At 40.3% G+C, this 25014-nt stretch overlaps 3 protein-coding genes across 3 annotated transcripts; all 3 read right to left on the reverse strand.

The window, feature by feature from the left end:
* Nucleotides 1-1869: 1869 nt before the first annotated feature.
* On the reverse strand, nucleotides 1870-5304 carry LOC104574994 (amine sulfotransferase). Its single transcript, XM_088522106.1, has 6 exons — nucleotides 5163-5304; nucleotides 3982-4190; nucleotides 3357-3483; nucleotides 2640-2734; nucleotides 2198-2378; nucleotides 1870-2069 (listed from the first exon to the last, which is right to left on the reverse strand). Exons 1-6 carry the CDS (start codon nucleotides 5302-5304, stop codon nucleotides 1945-1947), a joined length of 879 nt encoding a protein of 292 aa, XP_088378232.1. The 3' UTR covers nucleotides 1870-1944.
* A 2992-nt stretch (nucleotides 5305-8296) lies between these two features.
* LOC148596331 (amine sulfotransferase-like) lies at nucleotides 8297-11734 on the reverse strand. Its single transcript, XM_088522531.1, has 6 exons — nucleotides 11593-11734; nucleotides 10396-10604; nucleotides 9744-9870; nucleotides 9004-9098; nucleotides 8563-8743; nucleotides 8297-8432 (listed from the first exon to the last, which is right to left on the reverse strand). Exons 1-6 carry the CDS (start codon nucleotides 11732-11734, stop codon nucleotides 8308-8310), a joined length of 879 nt encoding a protein of 292 aa, XP_088378657.1. The 3' UTR covers nucleotides 8297-8307.
* A 5418-nt stretch (nucleotides 11735-17152) lies between these two features.
* Nucleotides 17153-24222, reverse strand: LOC148596332 (amine sulfotransferase-like). The gene is made up of 7 exons (XM_088522521.1): nucleotides 24165-24222; nucleotides 22102-22266; nucleotides 20625-20833; nucleotides 20001-20127; nucleotides 19252-19346; nucleotides 18221-18401; nucleotides 17153-17401 (listed from the first exon to the last, which is right to left on the reverse strand). The coding sequence occupies exons 2-7, from the start codon at nucleotides 22241-22243 to the stop codon at nucleotides 17277-17279; spliced, it is 879 nt and encodes a 292-aa protein (XP_088378647.1). The 5' UTR covers nucleotides 22244-22266; nucleotides 24165-24222; the 3' UTR covers nucleotides 17153-17276.
* Nucleotides 24223-25014: the final 792 nt, after the last annotated feature.

Genomic DNA, 25014 nt, shown 5'->3' on the forward strand with positions numbered 1-25014 from the left:
AGGCTTTTTATTGTTATACTAGGACTTGCAGATAGCCTGCCACTGAAAAAACAGCAAAATCAAGGTCCTCTTTGTAATTGCTACTTCTGCTATTTGTACTTAAAGCAAATTCAGCAAAAAACATACATTAAGTCTCTGACTTCGAACTAGTTTACGTTTTCTGGGGCTAATGTAAATACGTACAAAGGAAAAAGATCCTTGATTCACTTTGGGAAGTCCAAACTCGCATGTCTAGGGGCATGGTGATAACGTAGCTTGTGCAAGTTTGTATTGCGCTTTATATTCTTTATATCAGGGATACGAAGTTCACACAAGGAAGATGACCTGGTTGTTCCACTGGCCAGTGTTAAAAGTGCTGCTCTTAGAAGTCGTTTGTACAAAGTCTCCTTTGTCTTAACAGCAGCAGCTATCTTTACAACACAGCATGCTGTGTACGAATAATTCCGTCCAGGAAAAAAGTAGCCAGAATGTATCAGAAGGCTGAAATAGCTGGATTGAAAGTGGGAAGAAATAGCTGATCCCAAGCCAGGATGTGACCTCTGGGGAAACTTTGTGTTTTTCACATAGTTTATGAGAAAACTGAAGTTAGATGCTTTTGTCGTGTTGAAACAATGGCTCGGAATATTTTTAAAGTTAGAAATTGTCCAACCTTCCGCACTTATTAAGACAACAGCAATTCAATAGCAATTGAAAGCATTTAACCATAGTATGAAGGTGTAGATCTTGTATGTGGAAGCAGGGCTGAGTGTTCAAAACTTGCTTTTTCTGCCAGTAAGAGCAGTTGGTATTTGGGAAAACAAAAGTCAAGGAAGAAGCATTTTGTTCCAAATAATTACCTTTCTCTGCACCCTCCAGACTATGCTGTGCTGGAAGTGGTGGGTGATTATTAGAGGAACAAAAATGCTAGAGACTAAGGAACTTATTGATGTGTGTACAGAGAGGGTCTAAAGTTCTGCTTTGCAAGTAGTGTCAACAGGTGGAATTGATTTAAAAAAAAATGCAGGACTTAGACCTCCCTTTGCAAGCAGCATACAATTCGTTACTGCGTAGAGTCATCAATATGTCACAGAGCAGATGTGTGGGAGGAATGGAGTTGTTTGCAAATGTATTTTAATATGTTGATAGAAACTTCTTGACATGCATCTATGTTCTTGTTTTCTCAGAGGAAGCCCACAGGAGAGCTACCTTGGAGTTCCACCACCACCACCTCAGGCCATTGTCGTGAGTCTGCATATATAAGGCAGTAGTCATGGATAAGTGGTAGCCTTTCACATCAACAGGTCTGGCAAATAATCAAGTACAAATGTGAGCTGTTTGGATTTTTTGTTTGTTTTTTTCTTCCCAATGGAAAATTGCTACTGCTATGGCTTATTTCTTTCCTCAAAATTTAAAGCAGCAGACTGACGAACATGACCTAAATAACCATAACAAGTTTTTCAGTCAATAGACAGCATTGGAGATTGCTGATGTAACATAAAGGCCATTTTACCAGCAAACACTCAAGTATCTGTTGTGTACTGAGAACAAAGGAAATCAATGATTTTAAAGCATAACTTTATATATCAGGGTTAGTAAATGTTATTTTCAGATTAGATATTTAAGGTTCTACTAAAGAAAAGCCTCAAAATACACAACCGAAAATTTTCAGAAAATTTTAAACGAGGTTCAATAAAAGAGATCTATTCTTACTTGATTGTATACAAAAAAGGTCTTATTTAAAGCAGAGAGAAGCAGGCATGAAGGAAAGAAGATATTGTTTGTAAAAATACAAACAGGAAACTCGTGTAACTGAGGTGCTTCCTTGGATGAGTCATTTTTTGTGAATGAGATGACAGAACATCTATTTCCAAAATGCAGCTGGAAATTGACGTGTTTTGTCCTTCCAGAATACCCAATATGTGCATCCACTATGAACAACAAATCATGATGAAGCTGGAAAGCAGTCTACACCTGATCATTAATATCCCAGATGAATTTGATGGGCAGATTCTCCATTTTCTTTTTCAGAACTTCATCAACCCTTTCACTCTGTGCTACTGTCATGATGTTTTTCCAGTCTCCAATAGTGCCTGAAGAAAGAGGTAGCAAAGGGAGGTGAGAAATAGAACATGTACCTGTCGAGAAGCAGAGACTGGAAATCCTAAGTTCATGACAAGAGACATGAAATAGCTACAGTGCTATCCTCCTTCAAATTTACCTTTGCGTAAAAAATGACCTTCTTCGTTTCCTTCGAAGACTTCTGGTAGTTTCTCATAGTTTGCCCTGGGATCTTTCTTCATGTTCTCAAACGTAGCCTGTCTCACAACACTTTCCACTTCCTTTTCACTCAGCTTCCTGCCCAGGAAGTCGCAGATCTTCAGCACAGCACTTCGGAGATCCTACAATTAATGTTACATTGAAACTGTCTTGGTGATGCAAGGGACCAAACAGTAGAATAGAAGACATAAATATGGTTGCAAACCATTTTTGTGAGAGAGTAATCGTACATCATGTCAGCAATTTGAAGCAGTGCTGTCTGAGATGGCAATTTTGCATTCTATTCCACAAGGGATTAAGCACATCTCAATCAGAAATGTTATCACAGAGGCCAGTCTGAAGATAGAGAATATTTGGAATAGGGAGATATTAACTAATCTCACCTTTTTCATTTCTTCATAGGTAAGGAAGAGTATATTGAAATCCTCTGCATGGCTGTACCAGCCTGTTACATGATCCAGCCACTTACTGCCAGGTACTTACCCAGGGAGATAACAATTACAAAAAAAAAAAAAAAAAAAAAAAAAAAAAAGCAGAGACAGAGAGAAATGCTATTAACAGCAGAAAAAAACAGTAGACTTCCATTATCCTTTTTTCTTAAGACTCGATGTGTAGCTGTGCTGAGAGGCACAATTAGTTGAACTTTTACAGCAAATGCCAACAAGTTAAAATGTAAAAGTTAGCAACTATTTATAACCCGCTATTATCATTTAGATCTTTGAAAAGGTGATTTTCAGATTATATTTTCTCCTATTTTGAGTGTCTTTTTCTCATATACTAATACATGATCACAGTCTTTGGCTGACAAACCTCCATGCTGATGAGGAAAATCTACTGAACTACTTCCTGGTATCTGGAGAAGCTTCCACAGAAATCTGCTTCTCTATATTCTCTGTATCATGGCCATTCTTACAGGTTGATAGTGGAAATTTTCTGTGTCCATATCTAATTTACACATAAAAAGCTACTTGCAATTTGATGGGGAGAAGCACACAGGGCTGAGGATTCTGGGTGGTTGATATTGATTGCTATGATTAATCTCCATTCAGACCAAAATTAGGCAATGGGATTTGGGGTTCTTAGAAGGAAACATATCTTACCTTGGCCAGCTAAAAATCTCTCCATGAAAATGTTGAAATCTGGTACTTTCTCTAATGTGTCTATGATTTTGGAAAAGTGGAAATAAGAGACCAAAACATCCTTGGGGTTCCTGGTAACATAGATAACCTGCAAAAGAGAAAAGAACACTAGTCTGAAAAATACTGAGCTCCTTCTTCGCTCTCTCTCTCTGTGGTTTTCTTTAACTATCCTTACATAATATGCGAGAAAACAACATGGAGATGACAAACATAAGTCAATCCCAGATCATGTTACACCATCATTTTTTCTATAGTGGTTGACATTTCCCTGTGAAGTCCTTCAGTGCCCATGGATACCTATCTTCATGGGGTCAGGGTTACACGTGTCATTGCTACTGTTCATCTGGGCAAGGCTGTCAGCTGTGGAAGAACAGCAGTAGAAAATCACTTGAACTTTCCTAAAAGGAGATTCAGCTTCATTTTTTTCTTAAAATGAGCAAATCTTCCTGGCAGTTACAGCTTCTGTGTAGCTCTAATCTCATCAGGAGCCCCAGCTCCAAGCCCAAGAATGTGAGGCAGATGCCAGAGGCAGCATGCAGGCACATTTTGGATGACAGCTAAGAGGAAGCCCCATGATCATACTTACACGTGCCCTTTTGTTTCTCAGGTCTCTTGGAGTTAAGTAGTAAGGCAGGTGAGTGGCAAAGACACGGGGTGAAGGAAGAGCTGTATAGTCCAAATTTTTAATATTGAATTCCAGCCATGGCATTCTGTCCATGTTCTTTATGTTTTCTGTTCCATTCCGGTGGCCTTCATGAATTATTAAACTCAAAATATTCTGAGTCCACACAGTTCCTGAGAAGGAAAAATTTATTTGGACCTGGTTTGTTTTTCATTTCTTTCTTTCCTTATTCAAAGCTCATGTACATGGTCATAAACACAGCCTCTTCACAGATGTAAGTGAGATATAAGCACTCCTTAGCAGATCAGAGAGCAAACACTGTCAGGATCACTGCTGAGTGCAGAAGGGAAACATACTTTTATCACTGCAGAAATGTCATGTTCTCTACCTGAACCTTCCATTTCTTTATCGCCTATATTCAGCTTCTACACAAGTTCCATGTGTCCTCAAACCTTGTAGCAAATCGAATTCCTGCATCCCAGATGCATTCCCATCTGCATTCCCAGATCTAAAACTCTCTCCTGATGAAGGGCTTTAGGAAATACATTTTCTGCCAGAAATCCTGCCAGCTGTTGAGGGATGCCATGAAACCCACAGCTAGTAAAGGGATGTTTGTAAAGCACAGATGGGCCCCATAAAGCAGATGCTTGCAGCAACCAGATCCCTAGAGTTGCTGAGGGAACACCTGACTCCTGGGCTATGGTGCCTAGCTGTGCTGGCAGTACAGGTTGTGTGCTGGGCACTGATAGTGCAGGGTGAATGCTGAATAGGTGACTCATCTGGGCAATGAGAGGAAGCATTTAGCCTTTTCAAAAGTGCACTGTGTGGCTGTGCTGATTTCTTCTACTCTCTATACTACAGACCAGTAAATACAGACACCCGAGAGAATTTGAATCCATGCAGATGTCCTTGTGTAGAGTAAGTTTGCTCTGAGTGCATCTACAGGGCTCAGATCCAAGAATGAGGAAGGTTCAGATGGACATAAGCGGGAGACTCATGCCTGGCTCATCAGGCCATGGCTCTTCTGCATGTGTCTAAGAAAGTTAAATGAATTTGTACCTGTTCTTTTTTGTTTAAGTTAGTTGCTGTTTTTTTTCTTTTTCTCTCACTTTTTTTTTTCCATATGGCGACTTTTTTTTTCTCACCTGATTTTGGGAAAGTAACTAAAAAGACATCACTGTCTCTGATTTCAAATGTCTCCAGGGAATCAATGTACTCAGGCGTAATTAAATTTTCTGGAAAACAAAATCCTTTGTGGTAGAATATATAGTCTTTCGAGGGTTCCATTGTGTGTCTTATGAATGGGTAACCTGCAATGTGGAATAGTCAGTTAAAACATAGTATGTTTTAATATTTTTTTATATACACCAATCTTCACATACAGACTGGGACAAAGAATTGTCAAACACTTAAACTCTCAGAAAAGCCTGAGACAGTGGGTTTTTGTCTGTGTGGTTTTCAATATAAATTGAAATAAATAAATTTATAAATAATAAAACAGTATGTGATACCATAGCTGCCTAGTAAGCCCATTCATGACTAGCATATACAAAGCTCAGTTGGGAGATGCAGATATGCCCTTCTTTGCCAGTTCAAGAACTCTTTCCCCCCAGCCCTGTGTCTGCAGGTGTACTCCTGAATCCACAGAGGCCACACACATTTGCTCTGCTTCAGTCTCTCTCTCTCACAGCTATGACCCCAATTCCTTTGCTGAGTAATAGAGAAAACTACTTACCAATTTAGTGTTCTGATTTCCACAGCAACAATGAGAGATCCTGTCTTGTTCAGTCAGCCTGGAAGTCTACAGCAGTTGTATCTCTTTGTCCTCTCTACCTCTTTCTGGCAGAAAATTTCAGACTATTTCACATAGAAGATCTGCATGCAATTACCCCTATTTTCCTGAAAGGAGAGTATAGCATAATTTAGCTCAGAGCTCTAACAATTTCAGATGTATTTACCTTCTGGGCGCCGCTCTTGTGCTGCCAGAGGTGGGTTCTGCCACTTTCCAGTTCAGGAGACAGGAATGAGTCCTGACTCATTTGAGCAATCACGTTTCCTCTGGAACCAAGCAGTGTACCAGCTGACACGGTGCTGGTTGGCTTTCTTTCAGGGCCTGCTTATCTTTAACTCAGACAGAGATTAGAGAACTAATAAATAACCAATATATATGGGAAAAAAAGTAAGCATTCCAGGAATTACTTAAATGCTCATTCTAGTCTTTGTTCTTCAACGGCATCACAAAGGACTATTGAAGAGGAACAGAGGTGAATAAAGTCTTTTGCTTTTTGCTGAGGATTTTTTATGGATGAACTTTTGGTTAACTTCTGCCCCAAAAGATTTGACCTCCAACTAAGGTTTTACAGTAGGCCCAAAGAATCGCCTGAGCACATTGTGAAGTAGTAGATCAGAGTGGCCAAATCTGCTCTCAGTCAGGAGTATGGAATTTGCTTTGTCAGTTAAATCATATGTGTGTGAGCTCATGCCAAATGTTTTCCTGTGTTGTCTAGGTGTCAAGGGTTTCTATAATTAAAATACTTATCACTGAAATAAAAATATTTTTCTGGTTTATGTGCAATAATATGTCAGTAACACATCTCAACAAGTTTTTCTGGTTTCGGATTATATCAAAGTACATCTTTAAAGGTTAAAGGTGGTGAACTCTTGGACTTCATATGTGCAGTAAGAAGGCATTATATTCAGATAAAATGTGGTAGTGCTTCGGATCAGCTGTGAGCTGTAATTGCCTTGTATCTGACATGTGAGAGGACAAAAGCCTTTATTGATGATTTCTTTATCTTGAAATTTGTTTTATGGATTCTAACCCATTAAATTGTTCTTTGCCTGAAGTGGCTTTATATTTTTTAATGAAGCCATAAGAGTCTGTGGATTTTAAGGCTGATATAGCCATTAAGATAAGTTCAAAAGTCCTCTTCCTCTTCTACAAGGATATAAAAAAGGGGAGGAAAATGAATATCACTGTGCTTAACCTGTTTTATCTATTTTTAGATTAAAAAAGAGGTGTGGTAAGAGTGTGGTAAGAGTGTGGTAAGACAACATCTAAAATGCAACAATGTTATTAATATAATTTTTGCCAAGGAAGAGAGAAAATGATTTTTCCTTTTTATGTAAAGCTCAGCTGTCTGATGTTGTAGATTTGCAAGACCAGTCAATGTGATGTGAGATTACTTCTTTTCTATCTTCCTAAATCGCTGTCTTTCTGCCTGTAGAAAAATAAAATCATGCCTGAGAATTTCTCACCATTACCTGCCTGCTGATCACATCACAGAGAAGGACATTTTGTTCCCCAGTTCTGAGTTGTGTTTTGTGAAGGATTACTTTTTAACTTAGATCAATACTCCGGGGAGTTCCCCACACAACAGATTGGTTGGGCAGAACAGCATAAAAATAAGCCAGAAAGGGCAGTAGGACTGTTTTTTTTTCAGCATTGAGTAAACCCTTATGGTGACAGATAAAGCGTGTTCTATCTTTTCTCCTATCATCCTTCCCTTTTATATTTTGTAATTCCGTATCTATTTTGAATGATATATAAATGTCATAAAGGCAACATCTGCTGATCCTAAAGCTTGATTTCTAGCCTCAGATGCATTGCTCTGGGGAATCCAAAGAGCAACAAATATGGTCTCACACCAGCTTTCTCAGGGTCATCATTTGCCTTTGTGTGTTAGTATGAATCTGAATCAAAGTCTATCTGCAATAAATTGAACATAATTTCAATTTGTATAGTTTTTTGGGCATCACAACATTACAATATTAATAAGTTATATTCACTTACCTTTCAGGCGCTAGCTGCTCTTGGACAAAGTTCAGGATGAGACTATAGGGGAGGGGAAAGGTATTGAAGTTCATTTGTTGTGGAATATTATACATATTATCAAGTAAAGAAATTCATTACTAAAGAAATTCACAAAAAAAAATATTGATTTGTTAGAGAAACTTTTAGGCAATCTTCAAAATCAAGGTGTATTCTACTTGTTTGTATGCAACCATGGTCTTATTTAAAGCCAGTGAGATTAAAAGCAAATATGAGGGAAAAAGATGTCATTTATCATAAGGAAAATGTCTGAAAAAGAGCTTGCAAAACTACAACAGACATTGGCATAAATCAGACATTTCAGTGGACGAACTGAGCTTTGTGAATGAGCTGACAAAAATTTTATTTCTATAATGTAGCTGGAAATTTATTTCCAGTTGTTTATGTTTAGCTTTTCCAAGACTTCCAATATGTCCATCCACTATGAATACCAAAGGGTGATGAAGCTGGAAAGCAGTCTACACCTGATCATTAATATCCCAGATGAAGTTGATGGGCAGATTCTCCATTTTCTTTTTCAGAACTTCATCAACCCTTTCACTCTGTGCTACTGTCATGATGTTTTTCCAGTCTCCAACAGTGCCTGGGGAAAGAGGCAGTTAAGGGAGGTGAGAAATAGAACATGTACCTGTCAAGCTGAGACTGGAAACCCTAAGTTCATGACAAGATAAGAGACATGAAATAGTTACAGTGCTATCCTCCTTCAAATTTACCTTTGCGTAAAAAATGACCTTCTTTGTTCACTTGGAGGTTTTCTGACAGTATCTCATAGTTTGCCCTGGGATCTTTCTTCATGTTCTCAAACGTAGCCTGTCTCACAACGCTTTCCACTTCCTTTTCACTCAGCTTCCTGCCCAGGAAGTTGCAGATCTTCAGCACAGCACTTCGGAGATCCTACAATTAATGTTACATTGAAACTGTCTTGGTTATGCAAAGAGCCAAAGAGTAGAATAAAAGACATAAATATGGTTGCAAACCATTTTTGTGAGAGAGTAATCGTGCATCATTTGAGTAACTGAGAGGAGGGCTTCTGAGATGGCAATTTTGCATTCTGTTCCACAAGGGATTAAGCATATCTCAATCAGAAATGTTATCACAGAGGCCAGTCTGAAGATAGAGAATATTTGGAATAGGGAGATATTAACTAATCTCACCTTTTTCATTTCTTCATAGGTAAGGAAGAGTATATTGAAGTCCTCCGCATGGCTGTACCAGCCTGTTACATGATCCAGCCACTTACCGCCAGGTACTTGAAAGGGAGATAATAGATTAAAAAAAAAAAAGAAAAAAAAGGGAGAGAAACGCTATTAGCAGCAGAAACAGGCAGTAGATATATCATGTTTTGAGGACAAAAGGGTAAGATTCTTTGATTTCCATTGTCTTTTTTTGTTGACACTCAATGGGTAGCTGTGCTGAAAGAGGCACAGTTAGTTGGACATTTGCAGCAAATGGCAACAGGTTAAAATATAAATGTTTTGTTTTAACGTTCAACATGTTTTAACATTTAACATTTAGGTCTTTGAAAAGGTGATTTTCAGATTATATTTTTCCTATTTTGAGTGTCTTTTTCTCATATACTAATACATGACCACAGTTTTTGGCTGACAATCCTCCATGCTGATTAGGAGAACTGATCTACTTCCTGGTATCTGGAGAAGCTCCCACAGAAAACTACGTCTCTATCTTCTCTGTATCATGACCATTCTTACAATTTCACAGTGGAAATTTTCTGTGTTCGTATGTATTTACATATAAAAAGCCACTTGCACTTTGATGAGGAGCAGCAAACATGGCTGAGGATTCTGAGTGGTTGATATTGATTGCTGTAAGTAATCTCTATTCAGACTGAAACTACGCAATGCGACTGGGGTTTTTAGCAAGCAACATATCTTACCTTGCCCAGCTAAAAATCTCTCCATGAAAAGGCTGAAATCTGATACTTCCTCTAATGCAGCTATGATTTTGGAAAAGTGGAAATATGAAACCAAAATATCCTTGGGGTTCCTGGTAACATAGATAACCTGCAAAAGAGAAAAGAACACTAGTCTGAAAGATACTGAAAAAGGGCTCCTTTTTCGCTCTCTCTCTGTGTGGTTTTCTTTAACTGTCCTTACATAATAGGTGAGAAAACAAAGTGGAGATGACAAACATGATAAGTCAATTCCAGATCATGCTACACCATCATTTTGTTTATAGTGGGTGACATCTCCCTGTGAAGTCCTTCAGTGCCCATGGATACCTATCTTCATGGGGTCAGGGTTACACGTGTCATTGCTACTGTTCATCTGGGCAAGGCCGTCAGCTGTGGAAGAACAGCACTAGAAATTCATATGAACTTCCCTGAAAGGATATTCAGGGTTTTTTTTTTTTTTTGATTGTATGTTTGTCTGTTTGTTTGTTTTTTGACGAAATGAAAAAATCTTCCTGGTTGTTACATCTTAACGGCATCAGGAGCCTCAACTATAAGGATGTGAGGCAGACGCCAGAGGCAGCATGCAGGCACATTTTGGATGACAGCTGAAAAGAAGCCCCATGATCATACTTACACGTGCCCTTTTGTTTCTCAGGTCTCTTGGAGTTAAGTAGTAAGGCAGGTGAGTGGCAAAGACACGGGGTGAAGGAAGAGCTGTATAATCCATATTTTTAACATTGTATTCCAGCCATGGCATTCTGTCCATGTTCTCTATGTTTTCTGTTCCGTTCCTGTGGCCTTCATGAATTATTAAACTCAAAATATTCTGAGTCCACACAGTTCCTGAGAAGGAAAAATTTATTTGGACCCTGTTTGTTTTTCATTTCTTTCTTTCCTTACTCAGACCTAGTGTATATGGTCATAAATACAGCCTCTTCATAGATGTAAGTGAGATATAAGCACTCCTTAGCAGATCAAAGAGAGCAAACACTCTCTGGATCACTTCTGAGTGTGGAAGGGAAATATACTTTTGTTTTGTCACTGCAGAAATGTCATGTTCTCTACCTGAACCTTTTGTTTCTTTATCCACTATATTCAGCTTCTACATAAGTTCCATGTGTCCTCAAGCCCTGCAGCAAAGTGAATTCCTACATCTTTGTGGACCTCAGATCTAAAACTCTCTCCTGATGAAGGTCTCTAGATAATACATTTTCTGCCAGAAATCCTGCCAGCTGTTGAGGGATGTCATGAAACCAGCAGCTAGTAAAGGGATGTTTGTAAAGCACAGGTGGGCCCCATAAAGCAGATGCTTGCAGCAACCAGATCCCTAGAGTTGCTGAGGGAACACCTGACTCCTGGGCTATGGTGCCTAGCTGTGCTGGCAGTACAGGTTGTGTGCTGGGCGCTGATAGTGCAGGGTGAATGCTGAATAGGTGACTCATCTGGGCAATGAGAGGAAGCATTTAGCCTTTTTAAAAGTGCACTGTGTGGCTGTGCTGATTTCTTCTACTCTCTATACTACAGACCAGTAAATACAGACACCCGAGAGAATTTGAATCCATGCAGATGTCCTTGTGTAGAGTAAGTTTGCTCTGAGTGCATCTATAGAGTTGAGATCCAAGAATGAGGAAGGTTCACATGGACATCACCAGGAGCCCCATGCCTGGCTCATCAGGACATGGCTCTGCCGGAGTGGTCTAAGAAACCTTAAATGAATTTCTACCTGTTCTTTTTTTTTTTCCCCTTTTTGTTAAGTTAGTAGGTTGTGGAGGGGGGAGGTTTCTCTCTCTCTCTCTTTTTTTTTTCCCTTGTGGGATTTTTTCTTTCTCACCTGACTTTGGAAAAGTAACTAAAAATACATCACTGTCTCTGATTTCAAATGTCTCCAAGGAATCAATGTACTCAGGCGTAGTTATTTTTCCTGCGAAACAACATCCTTTGTGGTGGAGTATATAGTCTTTCGAGGGATCCATTGTGTGTCTTATAAATGGATAACCTGCAATATGGAATGGTCAGTTAAAACATAATATTTTAATGTCATTTTTATATACCCCAATCTTCCAATAGAGCTGGGACAAACAATACTCAAACAATTGAACTCACAGAAAAGACAGAGACAGTGGAGCTTTGTCTGTGAGCTTTTCAATATAAAAATAACAAAGCATACCCCAAATATATAACAAAACAGTATGTGATACCATAGCTGCTCAGAAAGCCCATTCATGACTAGCACACATGAAGGTCAGTTGGGAGATGCAGATATGTCCTTCCTTGCCAGCTCAGGAACTCTTTCCCCCCAGCCCAGTGTCTGCAGGTGTGCTCCTGAATCCACAGAGGCCACACACTTTCGCGCTGCCTCATTCTCTCTCTCTCTCTCTCGCAACTATGACTCCAATTTCTTTGCTGAGTAATAGAGAAATCTACTTCTTCCCAATTTAGTGTTTCGATTTTTCCACACCAGCAATGAGAGATACTGTCCTGTTCAATCAGTCGGGAAACCTACAACAGTTGTATCTCTCTGTCCTCTCTACCTCTTTCTGACAGAAAATTTCAGATTATTTTATATAAAAGATCTGCATGCAATTATCCCTATTTTCCTGAAAGGAGAGTATAGCATAATTTAGCTCAGAGCTCTAACAATTTCAGATGTATTTACCTTCTGTGTGCCGCTCTTGTGCTGCCAGAGGTGGGTTCTGCCACTTCCCAGTTCAGGGGACAGGAATGAGTCCCGAGTCATTTGAGCAATCACATTTCCTTTGGAACCAAGCAGTGTACCAGCTGACACAGTGCTGGTTGGCTCTCTCTCAGCAATTGCTTATCTCTAGCTCAGACAGAGGTTAGAGAACTAATAAATAACCAATATATGGGAAAAACGTAAGCATTCCAGGAATTACTTTAATGCTCATTCTAGTCTTTGTTCTTCAACAGCATCACTGAGGAATATTGGAGAGGAAGAGAAATGAAAAAAGTCTTTTGCTTTTTGCTGAGAATCTTTTATGGATGAACTTTTGGTCAACTTCAACCCCAAAAGATTTGACCTCCAACTAAGGTTTTACAGTAGACCCAAAGAATTGCCTGAGCACATTATGAAGTAGTAGATCAGAGTGTTGAAATCTGCTCTCAGCCAGGAGTAGGGAATGGGCTTTGTCAGCTAAGTCATATGTGTGTGCGTTCATGCCAAGTGTTTTCCTGTGTTGTCTAGGTGTCAGGTGTTTTTTTATAACCGAAATAAATATTTATCACTGAAATAAAGCGTAGTCTATTCAAACTTTAGAAGTATCAGTCTGAACCTTATCTCCTGTCTGAAGAGCACTCTTTCTCATTGAATCTCTTTTGCAATGCCTTTTTAGTTTGTGTTGGTATCTTTTTTTCGTATTTTCCAATATCCCCTGCTCCCACCACACACTCCAATTCTCTCCAACGTTTTCCCTCAGAGATGCAGATTTTCAATACAGCATCACTCAGATCCTGCAGTGGATAGTGGTGGGAGTAGCATCCCATTATACCCCATGTGATACTAGGTTTCTCAAAACATGTTGGCATTTCAGCTCTCTCTGGCACTTTGGTCAAGCAAAGTGCCAAAAGTCCTAGTTTAGAGACAGTGTCCGGATGAGAATGAATTAATGGAAACATTGTTCCTTGCTTAGCCTCCCCATTTTGAAACTCTTCTTCTTGGTGAGAGGTGTGGGGACCTTGCGGATTTTGGTCTTTAAAATCTTCACACACTTTCTCTGAAAATTCTCTCTGTTTTGCAACCTGTTAAACCTTTTCAAATAACAGAGGGTTGCTTCACGCTGAATTGGAAAAAGGATCTGAACATTCAGGAACGAGTACAAGACTCTTCAACTCTTCACCATTAAGGCTTGCACACTCACAGTGTTTTATCGTACTACTGACAGTCCATGTGAAAGTTGCACTTCTTTCCTCTTGCTCCCTGAATTGCACTTTATGTTTGAGGTTAAAGGCAAATGAGAAAATACTGTAATGCAAAAAAGCTGTCAATTTATATCGCTGTGCGAAAAATTCTTGTCTAAAATATTCATACAAAACAAATGAAATATTATGGAGAGCAGTACAGTCTTGCTTTTGAGGAAAGGAAGCAAAGAAGATAAAAGCCTTTATTGATGGCTTATTTATCTTGAAATTTGTTTTATGGATTCGAGCTCCTTTAACTCGTCTTTGCCTGCAGATGGTTCACATTTTTTAATCAAGATATAACAGTCTGGAGACAGTTGGAAAAAGTAAATTGGAGAAATGTTTGGAGAAAGTAAAAGGGGGACCCATGAAAATAAATTAAGAACCAGCTAGTGACATCAGCAAAAACGTGCTCTGTGGGACTCTCTTCCTTGCAGGATTGTTGCAACAGGCGATTCTATTCTTCATAGAATTTAAAGTCAAAATATTCTGATAGCACAGACTCACGTGCAGAAAATAAAGGCACCCAAAAATATTCTATAATGCTTTTTTTTTCTGTTTTATGGGCAATAGTATGTGATAAACACCTCTCTTAACAGGTACATCTTGTTCTGGTCAGGATTATATCTTTGAAAGTACATGTTTAAAGGTTAAAGGTGGTGAACTCTTGGGCTTCGTGTGTGCGATGAGAAAGCAGTATGTTCAGATAAAGTGTGGTAGTGCTTCAGATCAGCTGTGAGCAGAAATTAACTTGCCTAGTATCTGACAAGTGTTATACCACCCGCTGCCTTGGTGGGGAACACTTGCAAACAGCTGCCTTTTTTTCCTCTGGTTCATCCCTGTGCAGGCATTTATCTCAGTGCCTAGCGTTTGTGAAACGGGTCACAGATGCCTGACATATCTTCTGTTTAAGACATTTCAAAATACCCTTGGATTTAAGAGAGCCTGAAAAATATTGTGGTCCGACCATGGGCCCGTGTTAGATGTTAGTGATGATCAGAGCTCAGTGAAGCTCTTGAGACAGTCCAAGTGAAGGAGAGCACCACAAGGTACTACTGTTACACTCTGCTCTCCACCACCAACCTACCTCTTTCCTTTCCCACCTCTACCTTTGAGCCTCAGCGGGGAAAGAGAGAATGGTCAAATCCTTAAGAATACATGAAATTCCAAAATGAATAGGTGACAACTCATTCTTCAGTAACTCATCTGATTCCTCCCTAATTAAAACTGATGAGAATATGTGGTAAGAGAACATCTAAAATGCAACAATGTTATTAATATAATTTTTGCCAAGGAAGAGAGAAAATGATTTTTCCTTTTTATGTAAAGCTCAGCTGTCTGATGTTGTAGATTTGCAAGACCAGTCAACGTGATCTGAGTTTACTTCTTTTCTATCTTCCTAAATGGCTGTCTTTCTGCCTGTAGAAAAATAAAATCATGCCTGAGAATTTCTCACCATTACCTGCCTGCTGATCACATCACAGAGAAGGACATTTTGTTCCCCAGTTCTGAGTTGTGTATTGTGAAGGATTACTTTTTAACTTAGATCAATACTCCAGGGAGTCCCCCAATTTACACAGCAGATTGGTTGGGCAGAACAGCATAAAAATAAGCCAGAAAGGGCAGTAGGACTGTTTTTTTTTTCAGCATTGAGTAAACCCTTATGGTGACAGATAAAGCGTGTTCTGTCTTTTCTCCTATCATTCTTCTCTTTTCTATTTTGTAATTCAATATCTATTTTGAATGATATATAAATGTCATAAAGGCAACATCTGCTGATCCTAAAGCTTGATTTCTAGCCTCAGATGCATTGCTCTGGGGAATCCAAAGAGCAACACATATGGTCTCATATCAGCTTTCTCAGTGTCAGTGTTTGCACCTGCTTGTTTGTACGTATCTGAGTCAAAGTCTATCTACGGTTAATTGAATATAGTTTCAATTTGTATAGTTTTTTGGGCAACACAACATTACAACATTAATAGGTTATATTCAGGTGCTAGCTGCTGTTGGACAAAGTTCAGTGTGAGACTATAGGGGAGGGGAAAGGTATTGAAGTTGCTAGAATAGAACTTCAATATGACTAATTTTACGCACACTTCTTCCTTCCAAACGCACCCAGTCACAAGGGCCAAGGCATTTTTGTCCCAAGTGTTTAGCTGGAATCTCCTGGGAGGTCAAGGAGTTTGAGACACCATGGCTTCATCAGAAATCATGAGCATCTTTGTTGGCAACCCGGTGTTGGATTTGGTGTATGCCTTCTGTAACCCTTTGGATTTGAAAAAGATGGTGACCTTTGGCGTCTTCATTCTGACCCTTCTCTAGGAGTCATTAGAAACACAGAAACACCCCAGTCAAAAGGCACATTTGGAAATCCCTAGTCCAAACTCCTGCTCAAAGCAGTGCAATTCCTAAAGCTAATTCAGGTTGCCCAGAACTTCCTCCAATTGAGTTTTAAAAATCTCCAAGGACAGAGATCCCACAGCTGCGCTGAGTACCTGTTCCAGAGGATCGCTATATTCATTCTGATAATGTTTTCCTTACATCTCCTGAGAATTTCTTTTGCAAATATTTTTGACACGCCAACAAGTAAACTAACCTTTTCACAAGCTAACAAGTGTTTTTGACAAGCACAAGTAACCATGTGGCAAGACTCCAGGGTGCCATTCACATCTTCTCTTCTTAGACCCTTCTTCTGATTGTCTCCTCTGGAACTTTCACACCTGGACATTTCTGTTCATACTCATCTTAACTCTCATTTTACAAACCTCTACACTGCTAGCAACCTAAAGTTCCTGAAAGAAATCCTAAATTTCCCAATGCAAAAATATCCAGACAGGTCTCCTGCCTACCTGTACTCTAACATTAAAGCGTAAAGTGGATGCCAAAACTAGGCGGTTGAAATCCCAAAATAATTCCCATGTGTTACTATTAAATACATTTAACAAGACAGAGCAAGAAGGGCAATCTAAGACAGACCACTTCCACAGTCAGTTTAAGTATCTGCACATCTAAAGAGATTGATCCTCTGCCTCTTAAGGAAGAAAGAGCAAGGCTTGTAACAAACTCCTAGAGACCACAACAATGCCAAAGTACAACAAAACAGATTTGTCTGTGGAAGGTTTAGTGGTGATATAGTTTTATTTCTATATCCCCACTAATGCAATCAGCAGGATTCCAGCAGAGACACACTGCAACAAGCACTATTATCTGGGGATGTTATACCACGTTTTCTACTAAAGAAAGCCACAGAATAAACAGTTGATTTTTTTCAGAACATTTTTAGCAATGTTCAATAGCAAGATCTATTCTTACTTGGTTGTCTACTACAATGGTTTATTTAAAGACAGTGAGCGTAAAAGCAAAAACAAAGGAATCAAGATGTGGATTACCACGGGGAAAATTAGCTAAAACATATTTGAAGCTTCAAACAGGAACCTGCTGTAACTGAGATGCTTATTTGGATGAGCTGTGCACTGTGAATGAGCTGATAGAACTTTTATTTCCATAATGCAGCTGGAAATTGATTTATTTTGTCCTTCCAGAACACACAATATGTCCATCCACTATGAACACCAAAGGGTGATGAGGCTGGAAAGCAGTCTACATCTGATCATTAATATCCCAGATGAATTTAATGGGCAGATTCTCCATTTTCTTCTTCAGAACTTCATCAACCCTTTCACTCTGTGCTACTGTCATGATGTTTTTCCAGTCTCCAATAGTGCCTGAGGAAAGAGGTAGTAAAGGAAAGTGAGAAGCCGGACATGCACCTGTCGAGAAGCCTGCCCTGCAAAGCAGTGAGAGCTATTTTGGGGAAGCACTTCATGCTTCCCTCGCTGCTGTGCTGAGTGAGTCTCCATTTTTTTGACGGCCCGCTTCCAAACATTGGTGCTGTGTATCAAATGTATAGACCTATTAATGGAAACATCTTTTGTTTTGCTGTGAATACAGAGCTTTCTTTAATCCATAGGAGGTCTTATTCTACAGTGAACAGTAGAAAGTATTAGTAATATTCAGGAGTTAAGGATGAAGTTCATGGAGCCTTAGTGTTGGTGCTCGGGAAGCTGGTGTTCAAGCTGTTAGTAGAAACCCTCACTTGAAAAGCAAAAACCAGTATGCATCTGTAAGAAGATCTCCAAGCTAGCATTTTTTTCAGTCTTAACTCAGAGGTGCTGAAACAAATATCTCTCTTGCTTTCAAAGATGCTCTCCTCTCCAGTGAAAGCCAATTACTCATGCCTTGTCAGTAGTATGATGCCAGTAAGAAGGCATCCATCATATTACTCCTGACTCAGTACAAAATGCAGGTCATTTCCTTTATAACATACAAGAGCATCAATTGGTGCTGCTCTTCGGAAAATATTGCCCTTTTATTTTCACCAGGATATTACAGGAAAATTGATGAAGTCCTGGCCAGAAAACTGTTCTGATATATTTAATTGTCCCTAGACTGAAGTCTTCCTCTGAAAATGGGTCTTTCTAGCTGAGACTAGAAACAAGGGAAAAGATATGAAATAGTTACAGTGCCACCTGCTCCAAATTTACCTTTCCGCAGAAAGTTAACCTTTTTGGCGTCTTTCAGGTATCCAGGCATTTTCTCGTAGTTTGCCCTGGGATCTTTCTTCATGTTCTCAAACGTAGCCTGTCTCACAACGCTTTCCACTTCCTTTTCACTCAGCTTCCTGCCCAGGAAGTCGCAGATCTTCAGCACAGCACTTCGGAGATCCTACAATTAATGTTATATTGAAACTGTCTTGGTGATGCAAGGGACCAAACAGTAGAATGAAAGACACAAGTATGGGTACAAAACATTTTTGTGAGAGAGTAATCATGCATCATTTGAGCAATTGAGAGCAGTGCTGCCTGAGATGGGAATGGTGCATTCTGCTCCCCACACTGTAAACTCCTCATGCATCTTATGTAAGATGCCCTGGACTGGCTCTAGTAGATCTAAGAGTCTGTGACTGGAAAGTCAGGGATTAGACCTGTCATTTGTCAGACCTGCTGTCCTGAATAAGGGCTTGACTCTCATGGTGAGCAGCCCCAGGCTGCTGTGTGGGCAAGTGCTGAACATGAGGAGCACTGTGTTGCTGTCCCCTTTCTGCAGGGAGGAAGAAGGGCAGCCAGCTGACAGAAATAAGAAGTCACACAGAGGCATGGGGAGCAACTGGCAGGAAGTTGTGGTCAGCACTTTGAGAGCTCCTCAGGGAACCTCACAGTTGCCTCTTAAGCACTTCTTTACTGGAACTGTCCTTATGAGCATAACACTCCTATTGAACGTACCTTGTAAAAATCTTATTCTGTATTGTTTCAGAAGTTATTTTTGCCATGGTAGGGAGGCAGACTTCTGCCATACTGCAAAGTGCTTTATATAATGTGTTCCTAGTAAGTGCTAAGATGTCACACCAATGAGACCCATGGCTTTATTTCCCCAGAAATATCATCAACTTGTATCTGTTTCACAAGGGATTTTGTTCTTTCCAATATAAACTCTTATCGCAGAGGCCAATCTGAAAATACCCTGAAAAGAGGAAGATAATATTTGGAATACAGGGATATTAACTAACTGACCTCACCTTTTTCATTTCTTCATAGGTAAGGAAGAGTATATTGAAATCCTGTGCGTGGCTGTACCAGCCTGTAACGTGATCCAGCCATGAACCACCAAGGACTTATCCAGGGAAGTAATAACAATAATAAAAAAAAGAACAAAATGCAATTAGCAGCGTAAAAACAGTACATTTATGAAGATTTTTATACCTCCGGTACTTTTGAGGACAAAAGCATCAAATTCAGTGATTTCCATTGTGCTTTCTTTCTTGAGGCTTGGTGGGTAGGTGGGCTCAAAGAGGCACAATTAGTCGAGCTTTTGCAGTGAAGAGCAATGTGCATTTATAGATTTTTAATAATCCACTCTCTTCCTTAATGTCTTTGGAAAGGCTGTTTTAAGTTTGCATTTTCTGCTGTTTTTAGTACATTTTTCCTGATATCTTGACACATGATTGCAGTCTTCGGGTGACAATCCTCCATGCTGATTAGGTAAAACCAATCATCTACTTTGTCTTTGTATCACAATGGATGTAGTCTGTGTCCATATCTAACTAGGAAAGAATTAGCCTCCTGCACTTTGCTGGGAGTCAGCAAATCTTTGACTATATTATCCCCTTTAGACCTTGTTTACAAACAGAAAAAGCTCTCAAGCTTTGGATTCAGGTTCCTCAAGGCTGGTGATTCTGGGTAGTTGATATCGATTGCCGTAAGTAATCTCCATTCAGACTGAAACTAGGCAATAGGACTGGGGTTCTTAGCAAGCAACATATCTTACCTTGGCCAGCTAAAAATCTCTCCATGAAAAGGTTGAAATCTGGTACTTCCTCCAGTGTGGTCATGACTTTGGAAAAGTGGAAATACGAAACCAAAACATCCTTAGGGTTCCTGGTAACATAGATAACCTGCAAAAGAGAAAAGAACACTAGTCTGAAAAATACTGAAAAAGGGCTCCATTTCACTGACTCTCTGTGTGGTTTTCTTTAACTATCCTTACATAACATGCGAGAAAACAACATGGAGATGACAAACATAAGTCAATTCCAGATCACGTTACACCATCATCTTGTTTATAGTGGTTGACATTTCCCTGTGAAGTCCTTCATTGCCCATGGATACCTATCTTCAAGGGATCAGGGTTACACCTGTCATTGCTACTGTTCATCTGGGCAAGGCCATCAGCTGTGAAAGAACAGCACTAGAAAATCACTGGAACTTTCCTAAAAGGAGATTCAGCTTCATTTTTTCATGAAATGAGCAAGATTTTAATGATGACTACAGCTTCTGTGTAGCTCTAATCTCATCAGGAGCCCCAGCTAAAAGAATGTGAGGGAGATGCCAGAGGCAGCATTCAGGCACATTTTGGATGACAGCTAAGAGGAAGCCCCATGTTCATACTTACACGAGCCCTTTTGTTTCTCAGGTCTCTTGGAGTTAAGTAGTAAGGCAAGTGAGTGGAAAAGACACGAGGTGAAGGAAGAGCCGTATAATCCATATTTTTAATATTGTATTCGAGCCCTAGAATTCTGTCCATGTTCTTTATGTTTTCTGTTCCATTCCGGTGGCCTTCATGAATTATTAAACTCAAAATATTCTGAGTCCACACAGTTCCTGAGAAGGAAAAAAATTATTTGGACCCTGTTCTTTCTTCCTTCCTTCCTTCCTTCCTTCCTTCCTTCCTTCCTTCCTTCCTTCCTTCCTTCCTTCCTTCCTTCCTTCCTTCCTTCCTTCCTTCCTCCCTCCCTCCCTCCCTCCCTCTCTTTCTTCCTTCCTTCCTTCCTTCCTTCCTTCCTTCCTTCCTTCCTTCCTTCCTTCCTTCCTCCTCCCTCCCTCCCTCCCTCCCTCCCTCTCTCTCTCTCTCTCTCTCTCTCTCTTTCTTTCTTTCTTTCTTTCTTTCTTTCTTTCTTTCTTTCTTTCTTTCTTTCTTTCTTTCTTTCTTTCTTTCTTTCTTTCTTTCTTTCTTTCTTTCTTTCTTTCTTTCTTTCTTTCTTTCTTTCTTTCTTTCTTTCTTTCTTTCTTTCTTTCTCTATTCAAAGCTACAATACAGTCATAAATGCAGCCTCTTCACAGATATATAAGCACTCCATAGCAGATCAAAGAGAGCAAACACTGTCAGGGTCACTGCTGAGTGCAGAAGGGAAACATACTTTTATCACTGCAGAAATGTCATGTTCTCTACCTGAACCTTCCGTTTCTTTATCCACTATATTCAGCTTCTACAGAAGTTCCATGTGTCCTCAAACCTTGTAGCAAATTGAATTCCTGCATCTCTGTGGACCCCAGATCTAAAACTCTCTCCTGATGAAGGGCTCTAGGAAATACATTTTCTTCCAGAAATCCTGCCAGCTGTTGAGGGATGCCATGAAACCCACAGCTAGCAAAGGGATGTTTGTAAAGCACAGGTGGGCCCCATAAAGCAGATGCTTGCAGCAACCAGATCCCTAGAGTTGCTGAGGGAACACCTGACTCCTGGGCTATGGTGCCTAGCTATGCTGGCAGTACAGGGTGTGTGCTGGGCGCTAATAGTGCAGGGTGAATGCTGAATAGGTGACTCATCTGGGCACTCAAAAGTGCACTGTGTGGCAGTGCTGTTTCTTTCTCTATACTGTAGACTAGTAAATACAGACACCTGAGAGAATTTGAATCCATGCAGATGTCCTTGTGTAGAGTAAGTTTGCTCTGAGTGCATCTACAGGGCTCAGATCCAAGAATGAGGAAGGTTCAGATGGACACAAGAAGCAGCTCTGTGCCTGGCTCATCAGGCCATGGTTCTTTTGCATGTGTCTAAGTACCTTAAAAAGGTTCTGTGCCTGTTCCATTTTCTTTGCTTCCTTTTCTTTTTTCTTTTTTTTATTTTATGGCCACAATATTGTTCCCACCTGATTTTGGAAAAGTAGCTATGAAAACATCGCTATCTCTGATTTCAAATGTCTCCAGGGAATCTATGTACTCAGGTGTACTAATACTTTTGGCAAAATAAACTCCTTTGTGGTTGAATACATAGTCTTTGGAGGGTTCCATTTTGTCTCTTACAAATGGATAACCTGCAATGAGAAAACATAGATACACTTTTTACTTGTGTTGTCATCCTACAGAAAACTAATCAATAAATAAATAGAATAAAAGTGTAATTCAAGCAAAAAGAATCCACTGCCAGGCACAAGATATATTTCAAAAAAATCCCTGAAGAAGAATGCACAGAAATGTAGCTTTCAAATAGCCACAACTCTATTGCAAATGATACAATCCTCATGAGAAGAAAGAGCAAAACAAGCATGGCCCCTACTCCTTCACACGTGCAGGCTACATAGAGATACAAACAGATGTAAAGGAAAAGGAGCCTATGTAAAAATCACTTGTCAAAGCTGCTTCAGAATCTCAGGGATCATAACGTTTTCCTTGGGGTGTCCCCAACTCTTCAAGAGAGCTAGCATAAGCATCACAGCCCCACGCCACCCCCAAGCATGAAGCTCCGGCCACCCCCACCCACACATGCGCCACCCGCGCAGCCCCCACGGTGCCTTCCCCTTCCCTGAGGAGAGGAGAGGGGCCAGGGCAGAGCCGGGCCGCGCTGTCTCCATGGTGCTGCCCGCCATGGCCCCTCCCAGCCATGGTCTCGGTCTGAGCTGCCCCGGGTGCCCAGAGCTCCCATCACTGAGGTGGGATTTGTTGTGCACAGCGGGGGCTTCCTCCCCCTTGGCATTCCTGACTCAAAAGCGGACAGATGGGAGAGCAAGAGGACAATCCCACTCCGGGCAGACACCAAAGGATGGGAAAGGGGTCTCGCAGGTGCCTGAACCAAGGCAGGTGCCAGGCTGCCTCTGTCACAGACAGACCCACAGCCATGTGAGGACGCACAGACGTCCTTCAGTCCCGTTGTGTGGCCGAGACTGCAGCAGACCCTGGTGCCAAGAGGTCCTCACAGACATGGCAACCCCAGCTTGAGCTCACACCTATGTCTCTGATTTGTGGGGACGATCCGACTTGTTTTTTCCTCTTAATACCTGTTTGGTGTCATTAGTCACCATCAACTAAATGCATCCTCTGGGTGATGTGCAAATTCAACCCTGCTGCCAAAATTCCGGGGGAGAAGACACCTCACTGTAAGCAATTCCCCCCAGCAATTACCATGAGATCCCCAGCTTGTCTTTTACTCCCTTCCTCAGGGCAGGAGCTGTGTTAGTCGAGCAAGGGCAGCTGGGGCATGCATGGGGAAAAGGGCTACGGCTCCCAGCTCCCTCTACTTTGTATATCGCTGCCACCACAGCCTGCGCGGCTGCTCTTCCAGTAGATCAGTGCAATTGCCACATAGAGTGATTTAATTTAAACCTTACTTTTTGTATACACAAAACTTCCAGTAGAGCTGGAACAAAGAATTGTTGAACGCTTAAACTCACAGAAAAGCCAGAGACAGTAGAGTCTGTGTCTCTGTGTGAGTTTCAATATAAATGTAACAAAATATACACCAAAAATATAGCAAAACATTTTATCATACCATAGTTGCCTGGAAAGGCCTTTCATGACTAGTGTATGTGAAGCTCAGTTGGGAGATGCAGATATGCCCTTCCTTGCCAGCTCAGGAACTCCTTCCCCCCAGCCCTGTGTCTGCAGGTGTGCTCCTGAATCCACAGAGGCCACACACTTTTGCTCTGCTTTGGTCTCTCTCTCTCACAACTATGATTCCAATTTCTTTGCTGAGTAATAGAGAAATCTACTTCTTCCCATTTAGTGCTCTGATTTTCATACAGGGATGAGAGATCCTGTCCTGTTCAGTCAGCCTGGAAGTCTACAGCATTTGTATCTCTCTGTCCTCTCTACCTCTTTCTGGCAGAAAATTTCTGACTATTTCACAAAAAAATCTGCATGCAATTACCCCTATTTTCCTGAAAGGAGAGTATAGCATAATTTAATTCAGAGGTCTAACAATTTCAGATGTATTTACCTTCTGTGTGCCGCTCTTGTGCTGCCAGAGGTGGGTTCTGCCACTTCCCAGTTCAGGGGACAGGAATGAGTCCCGAGTCATTTGAGCAATCACGTTTCCTTTGGAACCAAGCAGTGTACCAGCTGACACGGTGCTGGTTGGCTTTCTTTCAGGGCCTGCTTATCTTTAACTCAGACAGAGATTAGAGAACTAATAAATAACCAATATAAACAGGAAAAAAAAAGAAAGCATTCCAGGAATTACTTAAATGCTCATTCTAGTCTTTGTTCTTCAACGGCATCACAAAGAAATATTGAAGAGGAACAGAGGTGAATAAAGTCTTTTGCTTTTTGCTGAGAATTTTTTATGGATGAACTTTTGGTCAACTTCAACCCCAAAAGATTTGACCTCCAACTAAGGTTTTACAGTAGGCCCAAAGAATCGCCTGAGCACATTGTGAAGTAGTAGATCAGAGTGGCCAAATCTGCTCTCAGTCAGGAGTATGGAATTTGCTTTGTCAGTTAAATCATATGTGTGTGAGCTCATGCCAAATGTTTTCCTGTGTTGTCTAGGTGTCAAGGGTTTCTATAATTAAAATACTTATCACTGAAATAAAAATATTTTTCTGGTTTATGTGCAATAATATGTCAGTAACACATCTCAACAAGTTTTTCTGGTTTCGGATTATATCAAAGTACATCTTTAAAGGTTAAAGGTGGTGAACTCTTGGACTTCATATGTGCAGTAAGAAGGCATTATATTCAGATAAAACGTGGTAGTGCTTCGGATCAGCTGTGAGCTGTAATTGCCTTGTATCTGACATGTGAGAGGACAAAAGCCTTTATTGATGATTTCTTTATCTTGAAATTTG

Source organism: Tinamus guttatus, unplaced genomic scaffold (genome assembly GCF_059628265.1).
Source record: "Tinamus guttatus ecotype Peru unplaced genomic scaffold, ASM5962826v1 Tinamus_guttatus_pri_ptg000010l, whole genome shotgun sequence".
NCBI lineage: Eukaryota > Metazoa > Chordata > Aves > Tinamiformes > Tinamidae > Tinamus > Tinamus guttatus.